This window comes from Anastrepha obliqua, chromosome 5, assembly GCF_027943255.1.
Source record: "Anastrepha obliqua isolate idAnaObli1 chromosome 5, idAnaObli1_1.0, whole genome shotgun sequence".
In the NCBI taxonomy this organism is placed as follows: domain Eukaryota; kingdom Metazoa; phylum Arthropoda; class Insecta; order Diptera; family Tephritidae; genus Anastrepha; species Anastrepha obliqua.
Window position 1 is genome coordinate 126,104,667 of NC_072896.1, and position 17,480 is coordinate 126,122,146.

A 17,480-nucleotide genomic window follows, 5' to 3' on the forward strand; every position below is an offset into this window, starting at 1 on the left:
GGGTATATCGTCTCGCACAAATAATACAAAATTTATTGCAAATCGGACGCGCAAACGGAATCGGATATTGGGTAAAACTTTAGCTGGCTGTGGCCGTCAACTCAAAGCTGAGCGAATTACTGAGGTCGTTAGAGATACCCAATCTAGTACGGCGAGCATCAAATTGTTATACAAAAAAATATAGAATTTTTTAATTTGTATTTGCGGGATCGAGTTCCCTTTCGATGGTTCTGAATCAGTATGCCAAAACCCGAATTTGCTTTGTTAATCCTTGTATCTACATCTTCGTGAGCACCGTTTTTGGCTGTGATAACACTTCCTAAATAAACAAAGCTGTGTACGCTTGCAATGCATTCTTCTCCATTCTCAGCTGTCAAACCATAGTTGTCGATATCGATAGTTCTCTTACAGCTAAAAAAACACCCGATATACATATAAGTTTACGTAAGACGTAAGGCGTGTGCTAAAAAAAACAGGTTCAGCAAAAATAAAATTCTTAGAAGTAAACGAGAATTTAGAGCCACTTCAAACTTCCACTTTTTATACTAAAATTGAATATGCAATAAGACTACGTACTTAGGGTTTTTCTAAAATTTGTGATTAGAAAGTTATATATTTTTATATATTTTTATCAAACGTGTTCATTTTTTTGAATTTTGTACCTACAACGGCCAGAGCTTTTAGCGGTAATAGGAGTCGCGCTTCTATTATTTTGAACACAGGTATATATTGAATAAAATGCATTGGCCACACACCAACAAAACTAACCCATTAGAGAATACAGTTTAGAATTACTAAAACAATTCCAATATTTTAATATCTTCAATTAATAAATAAATGCGCCTACGTTAAACAATTTCCTTCTTCCAATATTTTGAGCAAACACCTTCAATATAACTTTTGAAAAATGAAATAAAATTGGGATCTTTACTCTAATTTTTCTGGGGTATCCAAAGCCATTAAGCGAACACTCGTAGTCGTCTAGAGCAACATCGAGCCCGAGTGTGTTGAATACAGCGCCATAAGCTCGAAGGAGTATTCGAAAACTCGTGCTCTTCATTTGTTGCGCCAGCCGCCATATTCCCGAAATTTTTTCAATTACAAAAACAGAATAAATAAATAATTGGCGCGTATACTTCTGTTAGGTGTTTAACTGAGCTCCCAGTCCTATTTGTGGTGTGCATATTGATGTTTTTCCCAAATGAAGGGACCTACAGCATAAATTCGACTATGAACGGCAGATATTTTTTTATGAGGCGCTTTATAATGGCAGAAATACACGCGGAGGTTTGCATTGCCTGCCGAAGGAGGACCACCATTAGAAAACAAATTTTTCAATCATTAGTGTTATGAAATTATCCGCTAGGTTTTATTTAAATTTAAAGCCCCACATCCTTTAAGAAACACCCTTTATAGCTATATTTATTTATTGTATTTATTCTTAGTGAATTTTTTCATTCATATAAATCACTTACCCCTAAACTTACTGCTAACTAAATTATATAAATATTTTTGTTAATTAATTTACAACTTACATACGTACACACATTAATATTAAAAATGAAATACTTATAAAAATGGATTTCGCTTTTCCAGGCTTCCATCGATTAATGCGAAACTAAATGCTTTTATCCTTCTCTTCTTCTCTACTCCAGCAAACTAAAGCTAAGAATCTAGTGCCACTTGACACACACCAAAGACACCGCATACGCACCGCATCATCTCCATTCTACGTCTAATCAATCTTATTCTGTTGTACCTAACTAACAGGCCAGTTGGCCACACTTGACGCCGACCTCAGTACATTTGCACTCCAAACAAGGGCTGGACAGCTCCAGTATAATTCGGCCAACTCGGTACATGCGCCCGTATATGTTACAGCCGGCCAGCTTCAGCACTCCCGTTGGGTCAATTAGGCTATTCGAAGCGGTGTGTTGCACCTCAAGCGGAGTCGCCGCAGCGGGCGCATCTAACGAAAGTGGCGCCACGGCTTCCGCTGAAATGATTTGTTCAATATTTCGTTGCACTAACGGTATACTGGACGGCGTTGCCGTTGTACTGCTGCTGGGTGCCAGTGTGCTGTGGTGAAAGCTTTGGTGTGCTGGCTCCAGTCCTTCGAATTGGTTCAATGAGTTCTTGTAGTGTAGCAATCCTAGGAAATCGCCATCGGTATGCTGGCCAACGACAAATGGGCGCTTGGTGGTGCGCTTCACCTCGAAGCTGGTGTCCATAAAGGGCAGCGTGTCGAAAGGCGATCGCAGCAAGGGTTTGGTTGTTGGCACCGAGCGCTGTGTTGTTGTTGTCCTCGGTGTACTGGTGGTGCTGGAGATTCTTATTGTTGTCGTGGGGCTACGCGCAGTCGTCGTGTTGTTTGTGCGCTTGTGGCTTGACGCTGGTGCAGTTGGAGCTTTTGTCGTCTGTCGGCGTATCGAGCTCGACTTAGGCCGCGTATTTTTTGGTCGTGTAGTTGAGCCAGGTTTGGTTGAAATGGATGTGGATGCGGCTATAGATGTATTATTTCTGTGCGGCAAGGACGATTTCATTTTAGTCTTTGTTCTTATGGGGGCAGCAGCTGCAGTCACATTTAATTTAGTGGGCGCCGCACGCGTCGTGGTAGTCGATGTTGATTGGATTGTAGTTGAAATGGGTTTTGGCGTTGTTTTAGTTGTGGTTTTTGCCCATGTAGTTGTTGCTACTGTTCTAGGTATTGCTGTTGTCGATGGGGTAGTGTTGTTGGGTAATGGTTTAACCGCTACTTGGGGCAAGGTTTTAAACGGTGGCACTGTATTACTAGCTTTAGTCGTATTAGGTGCTGGAAGAGCTTCGCCCAAGTCGGCTTCGTCGCCCAGAAGTAAATCCAAAAACGTTGCTATTGTATTTTTGTGTTCTTGAGACGTTTGCTCTACGTTATATTCGGTGTTCGTTTTATGTGGTGGTTGTGCATCATGAACCACATCCACTGGTTGCGGCGCTGCTGTGGTGATGTGAATTAGTGATTGACTCAGATTCTCTGGATCTTCAAACGCTTTTATTGGCTGTTGCTGGGTTGGATTTTGAACTAATATTTTCCCTTTATCTTCTATTAGAGAGGTCAGATCGGGTGGCGTTTCGGTTCTGATGACATCCTTAAATGGGTCAGGTGTTGTGATTTCTGCGAAGCAAGGAAAAATAAAGAAAAATAAAGTAATGGAGGTCAAGTAGATTTTTCTAACAAACAGCCAGTTACTCACCAATTACTTTCGTTTCATTCTCTCTGAGTGGATCACTTGTAGTTATGTCAATCAAATGCTTCGTTACTTGATAGCTGGCATCACCGAAAGACAATGCAGCAGTCTGCTCCTCATCATCATTCAGAACGAGTGGATCCTTGGGCACGAAACCGCCTTCTGTTTTCGTAGGTGGTGAGAAGCCTTTATGTTCCACATCCCCACCAATAAAATCGTATTTCACGAAAGCTGCTGCCGCACCGCTTGAGGCGTCCAACTTACCCGTTGTCGACGACATTACCGGAGGCGATGGTCCTTCCACGTTAAACTTGTAAATATATTCCGCTTTGCTGCCATCCTCGATGTCAGGATAGATGGGAAAATGCGCCTCTGTAATGGCTGGATACATATTGCCCTCATCATATTGATCGTAATCGACTTTGGCCGTCGGTGCATTGCTGTGGTAGTAATCGTAAAGAGGCTTATTGCGATCGGCTTTAACGGCATCAGTGGGCAAGAAAGGTATGATTTTCAGATTAGGTAGGCTGGGAGGTAATGTTGGTGCCGCGTTGGCGTCGAAAGGATCTGCTTCTAAGATGGTTGGATTTGTTTTGATCACTACCGGTTTAAGTGTAGTGGTTGGGGGTATGGAGGTGGTAGTACTACTGGCTTCTGTTGTTGTCGTTGTGGTGCTGGTGGTGGTGGAGGGCGGCTGTGGTGTTTTTGTTGTGTAAACGGCACTCTCGCTGCTCAGAGTTGCGGCTGTGGTGGTCACAGGTGCTCGAGCAGTTGTCACCATAGCTGGCATGTTGACATTTTGCAATGGTAGTGGTTTGAAGGCGGATACGTTCTGTAGTACGTTTGATTTGATGACTTCGGGTGTTACGGTTAGATTTGCAATCTTAGAGTTTATGCGCGTGTGCGATGGTTTTCCAGTGGGCAGTGGCTTGAAGGAGGGCAGCGGTTTTTGTTTCGGTGTTGGTAGTGTTAGCGTGCCCTTTGGCGGCTTCGCTGTTGTACTCGCAGTCGCATTAGTTTTCATTGGAATTTTATGCTGTGTGCTATTGAATACATTTTCCGAGCTTAGCATGTCGGAGAGTCCATCCAACAGTGCAGTCAGCAGTCCATTTTTCTTCTTTTCTGGAGGATTTTTCACAGCCGTGTGAGTCCCATTCAGTGGCCGGGTGGTAGTGGTTTTGCGCAGTTTTTCGTTGGGCTTAGGTGTTGATTTCTGTACAAATTTTAGCTCGATTGGTTTATGTGTGGGCCTTGGAGTGGACATAGCTGTAGTGGCAGGGGGCTTCGTGCTAGTTTTGGTTGTTGTTTCCATGCTCGGACTTGGCGTAGTTTTTGCCGTTAGTGGCAGAGTCAAATGCGGTGTTTTGGTAGTGGTTGGCTTTGTTGTTCTTGCTGTAGTACTCTCCACTGACTTAAGCATTTCGTTTAAAGTTTGGTCGTCTTTGATGACAATGTTTTGTAAGTTATTGTTCAGTTGGTGATGAGTTTCTCTATCAATACCATTTTTATCCAGCACTTCTCCTTCTCCTACTGGGTTCTCAAGCGACTCATTGGATTGCGGTTCGCCCACAAGAATCTCTCCGCTGTTTGTAAAATCCTCAAAGTCTTGATCAATACGATCAATACTTGCCACATTGGGTTCTTGCTGGTAACTTGCCGTTGTCTCGACTACGCTACTACCTTTCTCACTAGCTTCTGTACTCACGGGCTTTTTGTCATCATCATCCGGACCCAGCAAGATGTCCACCCAAGAAAGTCCCTCATAACCAGTTGTTGTTTTCAACTCAGGCACAACTTCCTCGGACACTTTTGTTGACGCCTCCTCATCAGTGCCTAATAGCAAATCTAAGAAACTGACCTCAGTCGATGCATTATCCGGCGCAGTGGATTGTGTGCTCACATCTGAATCACTTACCACTTTTGTCAAAGGAGCTGCCAATTTGTCTATATTTTCCGCAATGACTTCATCATTATTACCATCGATAATTTCTAAACCCTCACGGATCGTGTCCAATATGCTTTTCTCATCACCCTTCTCCAATACATTTTGATTATGTGTCACTGTCACTGATGGATGCCTGTCTGGTGGATATTCTACTGGTATTTTCGTGGTTTCATTACCACTCACCTCATCCTCCTTGCCGAACAGCAATGAGAACAAATTGAATTGACGTGAGCTCTGCGCACGCTGGTTGCCACAATCGTAACTAGATGGGCAACACTGACCCTTCGGGACCACCGGTATGCAATTCTTTAACGCTGGTGAGCATTTCTTCGGCACACAACGACGTGTACCGCGTATACAGAAGCAAATATCGCATGGCTTATCGACATCGGAGCGCATTTGTTGTCCCTCCACATAGAACTGCTTATCGACGGTGCAGCCGCGATTGCGCTGCAGACGTTGCGACATGCGAAGGTAATGTTTATTTGAGGTTTTGCGGTAGCGCACCTCTTGCGACGATTTGCCAGACGGCTTGCTGGTGCAATCATAGCGCACTGGACAGCATGTGGAGTCGACAAAGATGGGCTTACAACCTTCCACGGGCAACATACATTTCGGTTTGACGCATTTCTCAGTGCCACCTGAAATAAAAAGTAGCAGAATAAGGAATGGGAATGTTTTAGATAATGGAAGTAGACAACGATGTGGAATTGAATGCCTTTTAAGTTGTCGTCATCATCGCACTTACCAATGCAGTAACAATAAGTGCAGAGATTTGATGATGACATTGCTGAACCGGATTTGTAGACGGTGCCGTTCTTTACGCAAACTGCAAGAGAAGAGTTGAGGCGACAGAGGTTTTAGGTTAGATTACATAACAAATGAAATTGAGGAATCGACAAAATTTGGTCTACTGCCCAGGAAGAAATGGATGGAAATAGCTGTGAATATAATTTAGACAACTTATTGATGATTCATTTCAGGGAGTATAAGAAATGGGAGCGTATCTAGAAAAGTGTGCTCTTCCAAAGAAAAGCAATAAATTTGTTTGCCATTCCTTAAAAAAGGAAGTAGCTGCTATTAGGCAGGGCTAAGTTAGGGAGCACAACTGAATTGATGACGGTGTTCACTCAGCAGTCACTTGTCATTAGTCACTAGTCACTAGACACTAGTCACTACTCATCAATCACTCTTAATGACTTATGTATTGTATTACTGACTATTAGACTCGGCTTCAACTAAAGACTTTCATTGGAATCCATGTGTAAATATGTTCGGCCATAGAAATTTATGAAAAGGACACCTAAACATTCTCAAGTAGGAAAAATCTATAAATGTCAGAGGGGGCAAAGTTATAAAAAAACCTTTTAGTACAAATGTAATATTTTGTGATGTTCACAAAAGTATTTAGTAAACCTTTACCTTAAAACTGGTGGTTTAGAATAACCATATAACAAAGCGAGAATGGACTTCAATCTCAAGATCTTTTGTGCCTCTTTCGATGGATTAAATAAATAAACAAAACAATAATTGACGCTTACCTCCTTTTTGGCTATTTGGCTGAGCTTCTCCTACTGTTTGTTCCCCAAATAGAGGGACCTAAAGTTTTATGCAGACTCCGAATGGCAAATGTTTTTTATGAGAAGCGTTTTCGTGGCTGACATACACTCGGAGGGTTGCGATTGCTGCCTGCGAGGAGCGACCATTATTAGAAAACATGTGTTCTATCAATTTGATGTTTCGTGCACGGAGACTTGAACCCACGCACTTCCGAATAGTACTCACGCACCAACCATTCGGCTACGGCTGCCGCTGGATTAACGCTATTTAATATTTAAAGCAGTCAGCAGCCACTCCAGTTATTAGTGGGCATTAACAGTGCCTAGAAGCTACTCTTCGAATTGAGGCATAATATTCGATTTGTTTCTTTTGAGGTCAGCGCAGTTTGCCTTTCCTATCTTTAAATTCTTCCTAAAGATATCGCAATTAACGGCTTCAGTCTCAACTTTCCTCTGGAACAGTCAGGGAACCTAACCTAACCTTACTTAACTCAATCTAATCTATCCTGAGGTCTGAGTAGAGCTTTCCTACAGTAAAATTATAAAATTATGAGATATTTGTAAAAATTTAAGTATTGTCTGGGGAACTTTGTAAATAGTAAATATTTTAGCAATTTCTATGCTATTAATTTTCAAAAAAAAGGAGGAATACGAGACAGAAAGCAGGAGAAAACAGTGAGACAGCTAAAATAAAATGAAATATTTTTTAAAAATTTTGACAAAAAGAAGAAAACTCGAGACAAGCTGAGGTAAAAAAACGTTGCATTTTCTACTTGTAAATATTTGATGCACGTTTCACTGTGCGAAACGCCACTCACTTCATTGCAACATTTACTCACCGTACATATCCACCTCAGAATCTTCGGAGCGCCGTTGCAACATGTTATCATTTACGACGCGATCAATAGACTCCCGTTCGTAGTGATCCAAGTATGCGATAATGCGACGCGTAGCCGGTATCTTGTAGAAGGCATCCAGACGCGCGCACGACAGATACGGACAGCAGGCGTTCCGCTGTTGCACCACAATACAGCCGCGAGGCGGTGGCATTGGCATCTCGGGGCATACCTTCAGACGGCACACTAGCGTCTTCTTCTGACACTGGCATGTGAGACACTTCTCTACGGTGGGCACCAGCGATCTGTCTGCATACCAAGTGCCATTATGATGACAGCCTGCAACGGAGTGATCAGACACAAAATATCAGCAAAAAACAAAAATAAATAAAATAAAAAGAAAACGAGATTAACGGAACCGGTTGAATGATTGTTGAGTGAGCGCTTGTGTACGCGCTCGCATGGTTTTTACTTATATGTGTGTAAATGGCAAATTAAAAAGTGACAATGAAAATGCAAGTTAACGCCTCGAAATGGACAGCCAACACGAGCCATTGCCATGAACAAGTCGCAGACGAACGTAACCTGGCATTACAAGTTAGGCAGTAATTATCGCTCAAGCATAAATGGCTTGTTTACATTGCAAGCGAATGACTGAGGGAGAGCGATGCGATGGGGTGAGGTGCAGAGAAGCACAAGCAACGCATGAAAACAGTAATGGCACAAATATATTTATTTTTGTACGAGTAGTTGTAATTTAATTGTCGGCATAAATGTAATTTAAATATTGTTTGACGCAGCTGTTTGCTGTGTTTGTGCTTGAATTTGTTATAATTTTAATGGACAAGCGCACGTGAACAAGACATTAATGCGCTCAAGACAAATAATTTCGTAATTTCGTAATTTCGAATAGTTCTTCTTTTGTGCATAAATGTTGAGTGAGTTTCAGTTATACAGTGAAACCTCCGTTGGGCGGACAAAAGTTGACTGACGGTAAATGACCGCCCAGGAGAGAAGCCCGCTCAAGGTGAGCGTCTTGCTTAGAGAGGCGGATAGCACTGAACATTTTCTCTGTAAGTGGCCTGCCTTTGCTAGAGCAACGCTACGAATTTTGGGTTCCGATGTCATGAGAATGTGTAATATTCATTCTTTCAAACCAGAGGATATTTTCAGATTTACCAAAGAAGATGAAAAATTCTCACAGGTCTAGCTACCTCTGTGCCTTTATTCTGTCCTATATTTTTCCTTCTGTCACTTCTCTCCTTGACTATCTACCCTTTTACATTCCAGAGCTTTAAATGTAATGGACCTTTTACCTTGAGTGTTTTAGGAGCTACCAAATCTCTACGTGCTTCTTGGCTCGACTTTTTTTAAATTTCAAGACTTTCCTTTGATAATTTGGTTGCACGGCATACCCCATTTTTTAAAGCAACTCTTTTGTTTGGCAATGCTCTAAAAAAAAGGGTTGCCTCGTCGGCATTATACAGTGATGACATCAAACCAAATGCACTGAATTAAATATTTCTTATCTAAAAAAAATATGTTTGCAAGATTTGATTAGTAAAACTTTGGAAAGTTTAGTTATATTAGTAATGCCCTGTTTTCCTCGTAGAGTTAATAATTTAAATTTTCTCCTTCACACTAGGATTTGATCCGCTATAACTGAACACAAATCACTGCGCAAGCCATAGTAATTTTGTGCACAAAAAAATATCACACTTTATGCGAGAAATCCCCTGTTTTTTCGCCTAAGAGGGGTTCACCTCCGCTCAGCAGTGGTTTTTATTTGATTTGTTATGAAAAGAAATCTTAATGTCTTAGTTCGCGGTTGCTCAATACAGGTTTTTATGTCAGTTTTATGAAAAATAACTGTCCGCGTCCAGCCAAGATAGTGTCTGCTTAAGAGAGAGTAATTTATTCCGAAGTTTACACTTCACTTAAAACTTGTCTGGGAAAAAATGTTCGCCCACGGGAGCTGTTAGGAGAGGTTTCACTGTATATGCGTAGGTATGTATGCATGTATGTTTGTGTGTGCGTATGTCTTACTTCAACTTTTTTTAAATTTTTACTCGTACTCTGGACTTTACTTTCTAGCAAATATTTTTAAAAGTCTGCAAGCATACTTTCTTCAAACGTGTTGGGATTAGCGTTGTAATGTGTATATATGTATGTAGATATGTATTTATAATTAAATATGAAAAAATAAATAATTTAGTTTCTGTAGTATGCCCAGTGGCCGACACTTCGACGTAAAAGATATTTTCTATCCTAGTATATTACATTTTTTTGGAAGTAGTCCTACTGGCGGACACTACTACCTCAGGCTGAAAGTAGGTTGAAAGTCAAATTTTTTCAGTGAATTTTCCGCCTTGCGGGCAAATTGCAGAACATATCTCTGTTTGATACTTGTATGGCCAAAGTCAGGAAGATCTTCCCAAGTGAGATTTGAATTTTTAATGCACTTCTGGCTGCATATTTTTTGAGGAAAATAAGTGGTTTGTGATGTTGGAACAGGTATCTCAGACTTACAACTGAAAAATATGTGAGTATTCTCAATACATGCAGTGTCTTTCACGCAGACTTATTATCAATAGGGGAAGTTTGAAAACTATATTACTAATCGCAGACTTCTCTTTTAGAGGCAATAAATTCTTTCGGGTAGCCAAGCTGCAATTCAGGCCCTGAGTTCGCACATCTCCTTGAGTGTAAGCCACAAATTTCCCTTAATCTGAGTTCCGGGACAGACGAACTGGCAAGAGAGGGATCTGCCATGGGTAACATTCTTGCAGAATCTGTATTCGCACCACTGGGTGCAATCGAAAAAAACTCCTACGAATAGAGGATTGTAGATGGAGAGACCAGATGGCATGCAAAGTTATATTAGTAGATCGTTATGGCTCACCTACAACCACAAACGAACGCCAGCATATGAAATATGGGATGCTCGCAAACTCACGGAGGTACTAACTGGCTTCTAGCCTATAGGTGAGCTGGGAGCCAAAATGCGTATTTCTTACCATTCATACAGTAATATTTGTAAACAACGGGGAAAAGAAAACTTTCTTCCACTTTCTTTGTGAATGCCCTGCCCTATGAAAGGCAAGGATGTTAGCCATTGATAAACCGCTTTTTGAGAACCTCGAAGAGCTGGTACACACATAAACTGGATATAGTCGTGGAGGAATAACCCGTACAACTTTTTGCTCACCACTTAAGCCAATCAACCAACCTGCCAACGATCTCTTGATTGGAACCCCCAAGGAAGCCGCAAGGGGGGCCGCCCTAAGACTGCAGGGAGGAGATCGTTATAAAAAGCAATCGATGAATGCAGGAAGAGTGGAGCCAATTAAAATTGCTAGCCTAAAACAGGACCAGGTGAAAATGCTTTATTGAGGCTCTCTGCATCTATGGAAGATACAAGAAACGATGGTGATGATGGAATTTGGTTGAAGAGAAACTTCCTTCATTACTTGATTTTGGGTAACAAATTTGTAAAAACAAAGCGCTCTGAATTTATAAACAGTTTTATATTTTACTAAAAGGAAGTGCTCGTATTAGAAATTTCCCATAATAAATCGTTGATAAATTAACTAATTATTATTATTTCCGTTCTCACGCCAGAATTTAGTGCCACCAACAGTGCAGCTATCTTAATATTACTTTCTCCAAAAGACCCAAAATATTCGCATTCAAATTCAATCATTATTATGGAAATTTCAAATTTTACTTTTTATACAAAATTAAGGGAACCATTTTAATAAATAACCACTCCATTTATTCAATATTCATTCCATAATTGTTTCATTCACTCCTACTCTTCACTACCTCAGTAACTTAAATTAAATCAACAAAAAGGTGCTTAACGTATTTACCTAATAATCTGCTGAGCATTCAACTCAGCCGCACAAGTAAAATATTAAAAAAAACTCCCAGCTTAAAAAATGTTTATCGTCAACTCGATCTGGCACAATCAACAAACTAATAACTGGACAAAGAAGAAATGTTTACAATTTTAAGAACCAGCTAAAATTGCTTTGTTCATTTGTGTTAATGGCTTACACAAAACTATAAAAAGTAGGTACAATTTTAGGGTATTATGTACCCGCATTGTGTTTGAGCGTTGGGTGAAAGTTGGAACCAAAACAATTCTTTACACCAACACACATACACATACACACATGCGCATCTATAACTTGCAGTACAATGTAAAGCCATGATAGGGGCAGAACAATAGCAAACAAAAGACATAAAGACTCTGGGCTGCTGCCGGTCATCTAAAGCAGTTCAATGCCGCTGGTGGAAGTAAATAAAAAATCGAAAAAATTGTAGTGATTTTCCTAAAGAGAATACCACACAAACTGTACTTTGCTTGCATGCCATTACGCCTTTCACAAACACAGACACATACACAACCACACTTCCCTATAGGGAAATTCGTTGGAACCGAAGTAGTTTCTTTCCACTAAGCTTAACAGCATAACTATCATACATTTTTTTGGAACGAAACACCCAATAAATTCTACAAATGAGGCCTCCATTTTAAAAGGAATATTTTGCTGCCAAAAAATAAAGAGCACGAAATATGCCTTACATTAAAAGTGCTGCTTAAAACGCGAAGAAATGTAACACGAAATCTTAAAAAAGGTTTTTTTATAGAATGAGTAGATTTTGAAACAAAAATTACTGAAGGAAAGCTAACTCAAAAGTTGGTTAGCAGTAACTTGCAAAAAAAGTGAGGCATTATGAAATCGTTTGATCCACTTCAATTTTAACTCAAATACATCAAAATTACGAAGTTTCAACCAAATCTGAAATATAAAAGTTCACTGGTGGATAGAACACTTCATGTATAAAGTGGATTTCGCACTCAGAGCCCATTCGACTATGGTGGCCGCAGTAGGTTAATGGATTTCAATTTATTATTTAAAAACTGTGAGAATGGAGATTGTTTTTCCATACAAATGCATATTAGTTTTCAACCAGATATGTATGTATTTCTCTTGCTCAGGTTTTCGTGCTGGGTTTCTCCTTACGCTACGTGTGGAGAAGGGCAAAATCGGTTGCGCACAGCTGCGTTGTCGTTTTCTTTTCGCTGCAGTTAGCACACAAATCTCGCGGTCATTGTGAAAAGGTGAGCGGAAAATTGCCAACATAAATACAGTATAACTGCATATTTCTTGGTATTTGGTCGCGATTCTATGTGCAACTGCGAGTGCATGTGTTCGGATGGATTTTAGAAATATTTGCTCGGCACTCACCTGAGACCGTGCCAAGTTCAGACGCAAGCATAGGCTAATGAATAGGAAAACTAAAATCTCATTCGCAATTTATACCTTCATTTAGTCATATTTACTACATAGTTTATTTAGTGCTGTGTGACGTGACGTATTGCAACAGTAAATTGCTGACAGAAAAATCTAGATATTGCTCTTGAGACACTTTGGCATCTTCTACTTAATGACGGACCGCACTGCGTAATTATGAGCCGCATGACAATTATCCGAACGCTTATAAATGTGGCTATGTGCTTCCAAGCAATAAAATTCAGTCACACAGTCAGCACAGGTTTGTGTCTTAAGTCTTTTGTTTGATGGCGGACTTACGATTGTGCATAGTGTAGTTGGTAATGACAGTGTGCGATGATTTGCTTATTATTTGTGTATGACAATTACTAAAAGTCAGCGTAAAAAATGGGAAAGTCAACTTGGCAATGGGAATGGGAAAGCAAAGCTATTTTCGTCATTAATTTCACACTTTGTTTCTTCCGGTAAACCGTCCCTCCCTCAACTCAAAATAAGAAAAACAGGAAAAGCAACAAAAAACAAAACGAGCTAAGCATCAACGCTAGCATTAACGACTGAGTCTTTTGTAAGTATGTGAATATCTACTCTTGGTGCGCCACTCGCAAACGATTGTCCACTATGGCAGGTTGTTTTGGTTACAAAGCTTCGTTGTCAACGCTTTCCACTGCTGTGTCATAGCGCTAGTGTTTCCATAAATTTTTCGCTGTCATTCACTTCCTAAGTCAGGTGTGTTTTCCTCAGTTCTATCTATTTTGAGCAGTATTTTATGCAGTCTGTGCTGAATTCGTTTGCTTGTCTTTATCTGGTGGGAATTTCTAGCTGATGAAAAGTCGCTACACGCTTAGTAATAAGGCTAACGCTCAAAGCGTTGATAATTTTTTACTCTTTAGCTATTTTCTGATGGATTTGGTGGAGAAATAAAACTGGCACACAAATTAATTCACATAATTATGGCCAAACAAGAAGCAAATTGTATAAATGCTTTCAGAAATTCCCTCAGCAATTTCGTTCTTTCTCTAGGCGATATTTATTTCGTTGGCGCAAACGTCATTTGTAAACATTTTGTTGTATAGCAGAGAAAATTGTGTTTAAATAATTTTAGATTTTCATGGAAATTTTATAATTTCAACGGGTTGAGAAGTAAAATAGAGTTGATTAGTAGTTAATCGCTTCTGAAAAGTGGGTCATGGTTTTAGATTTTGATGCATAAATAAAAAGGTGATTGGGCTTTTCAGTGTAGATAAACTTGGCTGATCAACTGTACATTAATGTCGACCACAGAACTAAAGCTTGGGTATTAAATTTCGAACAGAATATCGAAAGTTTAAGTGAATCGCTGGTTCAATGAGTCAAAGGTTGCAGACCAAGATAGCTATGGTACCATTTGTATACGCTCCTGGGCATTCTTAATATTTCCTATTTCACTATACATAATTTCTTTATCCAGTTTGCATAAGCGAATTACTAAGTCAAGATAAACTTAGGATCTTCAGAGGCCTTCCAAAAACTGTTTTAACGCTTCTACAAATCGTGCTGAATCAATAAAGGTGAATTCTTTAGAATCCTGGACCCACTCTTTAATTGATGGTAACAGCTGGGCTTGTAAATTTTTTGTAGGGGTATTTGCCTAATGCTTCCCTATATATAAGTATATTGATTCCTTCCACTCCATATTGAAGCATGGGGTCTGCCTTGGATCAAATTAAAGTTTAATCATGGAGAGGCTGTTAACATGAGCAATTAGTTTCAGTAACTGCGTTAAAATCTGCCTAAAGTAAGGAAATTATAAAAAATGCGATTTGCGGAGCAATTTGACCATTTACTGTATATGGAGAAATTTCCAATACAAATAAACAATTTCTTATACAAATAAACACCAGTACTCTATATTTGTTGTTGTTGTTGTTGAAGTGGTTGAATATTTCCACTGAAATAATCCAATTAGTGACCTGCACCGTTTTACTACCACTATCCTCGTGTGATGATGTTTTTTTTTCTTCCAAGTGAGGTCCAAGTATAACAGCAAATCCTTTATCTCGATGTCTGAGATCTCAATAATTTGCTGCAAGAAAGGCTTACCGAAGGAGCGGAGTCGTGCCCTAGCCAGCCCCAAACATTCACATAAGTAGTGGAAAAGACTTTCCTTCACCTCTTCCGCTTGACAGCTTCTGCAGATGTGATTGAAGGGGATGTTGAGTCTGGCTGCATGATCTCCTATTTTCCAATGACCCTAAGGGTTGCAGTGATACGTGGGATGTTTGGTCGAGAGCATCCTAACAGGTTATTCGTCCTTTGAATTTTGTACGACGGCCATGTGTTTTTTGTTGTAATACATGTAGTTAATTGCTTCCATCTTCTTTCGGCTAAAGCACGATATTGTGAAGCAGTGGATGCTTTTATTACGTTCAGTGGGGTGGAGACTGCCACCGCCTCTACTAAGTCTAGTGTCGAATCTTTTCTTGCTAACTCACCCGCTATATCATTACCCCGTGTATTCCTATGACCAGGAGCCCACCATGAGAGTAATTTCAAGCCAATGACCAAGCAATTCCATGTCCGCTCTACACTGTAAGACTAGTTTGGATGAAATGGGTTCTAGGGCCTTGATAGCCGCTTGACTGTCTGAGTAGAAAGCTACTCTTCCACCAACTTCCTTGTAGAGTTTTAGTGATTTGCATTCTTCTCTGATCACTAAAAGTTCTGTCTGGAATACGCTGGCATAGTCAAGAAGTCGAATTGACTGAGATAGGTTGAGTGGCTCCGAATGGAAGCCAGCTCCTATACCACAGTTCATCTTAGATTTCGATATCGTATCTTCCAATCACCTTCCCTTTGCTCTATTCGGCTCTCGGTGGAAAACATACCGTAAAGTCCTTCTTGAAGTTAAGGTTGGGGACTGTGTAGTCTGATGTATTTTTGAGCAGCGAGGGTCCCTGTAAGAGGATCTTACTGTGATGTCTCTGAGTCTCACCGCGCTGCAAGTATCGATTATTTTTATATGTAAATCTATTGGTAGCAGATGAGTTAGTTTAATGCTCTAAGTTTAGTTCCACAACATAAAAATGCGAGGTTTTAAAAATAAGGTGCGGCTTCAAAAAGTGATTCAAAAAGTGACAGTATTAAAAATTTTATAACGCGAAATGGAAACAAATAAAAGTAATATTCCCAATATTTACTTTCGACCCGGGAAGGAATCTTCCTTGGCTCCCCTCTGTGATAATTTCAATATCATTGAGGCATTTTTTAACACCGAGTACTGCGGCTAGTCTACCAAATATGTCCATAATGCGCAATAATTTATTAAAAGCTGTTTGGCTGCACCACACCTTGCGTGCTATCCAGCTGAAATAGTACGTCTCAGTTATGAAATGCATCACTTCAAGCACTTCACATAATAGCAAGAACGCTTAGAAAAGTCCCCTTTAAATTTATTTCTTCAAGAGCTCATGCCGAAGCTCAAATTATGTTTTGCTTAGTGAGCTCAGAAAACAGAGGATTTAGGAAGTTGTTACATGCGCTTCTAGGTGAGCTCGCTACTGATTTATTTTTTGAAACCAAATGCACACATTTTCCAAATTTCCCTTGAAATATTTAGGCAGTAATGATTAGAAAGTCTACGTAACGCCGAGTTATAATTCTGCAAGTATTCAAGCATTTTTATACTTATGGGTATGTACGTGTGTTGTGCACTGAATTTTTATTTTGCTGCTTTAAGGCATCTGCCGACTTTACTCGTAATCGACTGCTTTACACATTTCAACCTCACTTCTCCCAATCATAAGCCATCACCACCCATGCAATTGATGTCAATCAGTCTTGAATTCCGTTAGAATTCAGAGACAAGCATGCCAAAGTATGCTGAATTTATTAGAAGAATTTAAAAAAGGTGGCTCATAAAAAAGTTACAAAAACTAAACAACTTATTTAAGCAAATTCCGCTCAAAATAATTTCTGAATTTTTATTCAAGTTTTGCCTGCTTCTTCTGAATATATTTTGAATAACTGCGTTTGAGTATTTAAATGGATAAAGCGTGAAACTTACCTGTTGGCTGCGCAACAAAAGCGTCCAAGTGTGCGGGCCAAAAGCCAAGCAGCGCTACCATTGCAGCCCCAATGAAACGCCACAACATTTTCGAGTAAAGCGCGAAATGGGAAATAAATGGAAAAAAATTAGCGGCACTTTGCCGGCCGGTAGCCGCTGATATGAAGGTGTGTTCACTGCTCGCTCCGCTCGAAGCAGCTGATCAAAACAAATGCGTAGAATCTGTGTCACCGGGTGAATTAATGGATGGCGCTGCCACCAAGCGTTGGTTGGTTGGTGGTGTAAACTACTGCTGGATGGTTACACGCAGGCACGTTAGTGCGTGATGCCGTGCGAATGCGTATGCGTGAGTATTAGATACGTTGAGAGACTCGCTGATGGACAGATAGACTGTGGGAAGAACGGGCCCAGTGCGTTGATCGACCGGCGGAGTCTTGTCGTAGCGTACACTTTTTGGGCCGCACGTTTTCTGATTTGTGAGTGAGCGCACAGTTGAATTGGTAATGATGTTGTGGTTGTTGTTGCGCTTATTGTTTGTACTTGTTGATTGGGTTTCCTTATTAGGCAGGTG

General features: G+C 40.2%; 2 protein-coding genes across 2 annotated transcripts in view; one reads left to right on the forward strand and one right to left on the reverse strand.

Moving 5' to 3' along the window:
* Positions 1-17,480, forward strand: part of LOC129249028 (protein rhomboid) — a 46,255-nt gene that overhangs the window by 8,302 nt on the left and 20,473 nt on the right. The gene's annotated exons all lie outside the window — the stretch shown is intronic.
* Positions 1,764-16,997, reverse strand: LOC129249027 (mucin-2). The gene is made up of 5 exons (XM_054888639.1): positions 16,910-16,997; positions 7,568-7,903; positions 5,918-5,998; positions 3,231-5,810; positions 1,764-3,151 (listed from the first exon to the last, which is right to left on the reverse strand). Exons 1-5 carry the CDS (start codon positions 16,995-16,997, stop codon positions 1,764-1,766), a joined length of 4,473 nt encoding a protein of 1,490 aa, XP_054744614.1.

Coding starts and splice junctions, on each gene's coding strand:
- LOC129249027 (XM_054888639.1), bottom strand. CDS start 16,997: ATGTTGTGGCGTTTCATTGGGGCTGCAATGGTAGCGCTGCTTGGCTTT. Junction 5,999..7,567: donor TTCTGAGGTGGATATGTACG/GTGAGTAAATGT, acceptor CTTCTCTTGCAG/TTTGCGTAAAGAACGGCACC. Junction 3,152..3,230: donor GAATGAAACGAAAGTAATTG/GTGAGTAACTGG, acceptor CTTGCTTCGCAG/AAATCACAACACCTGACCCA.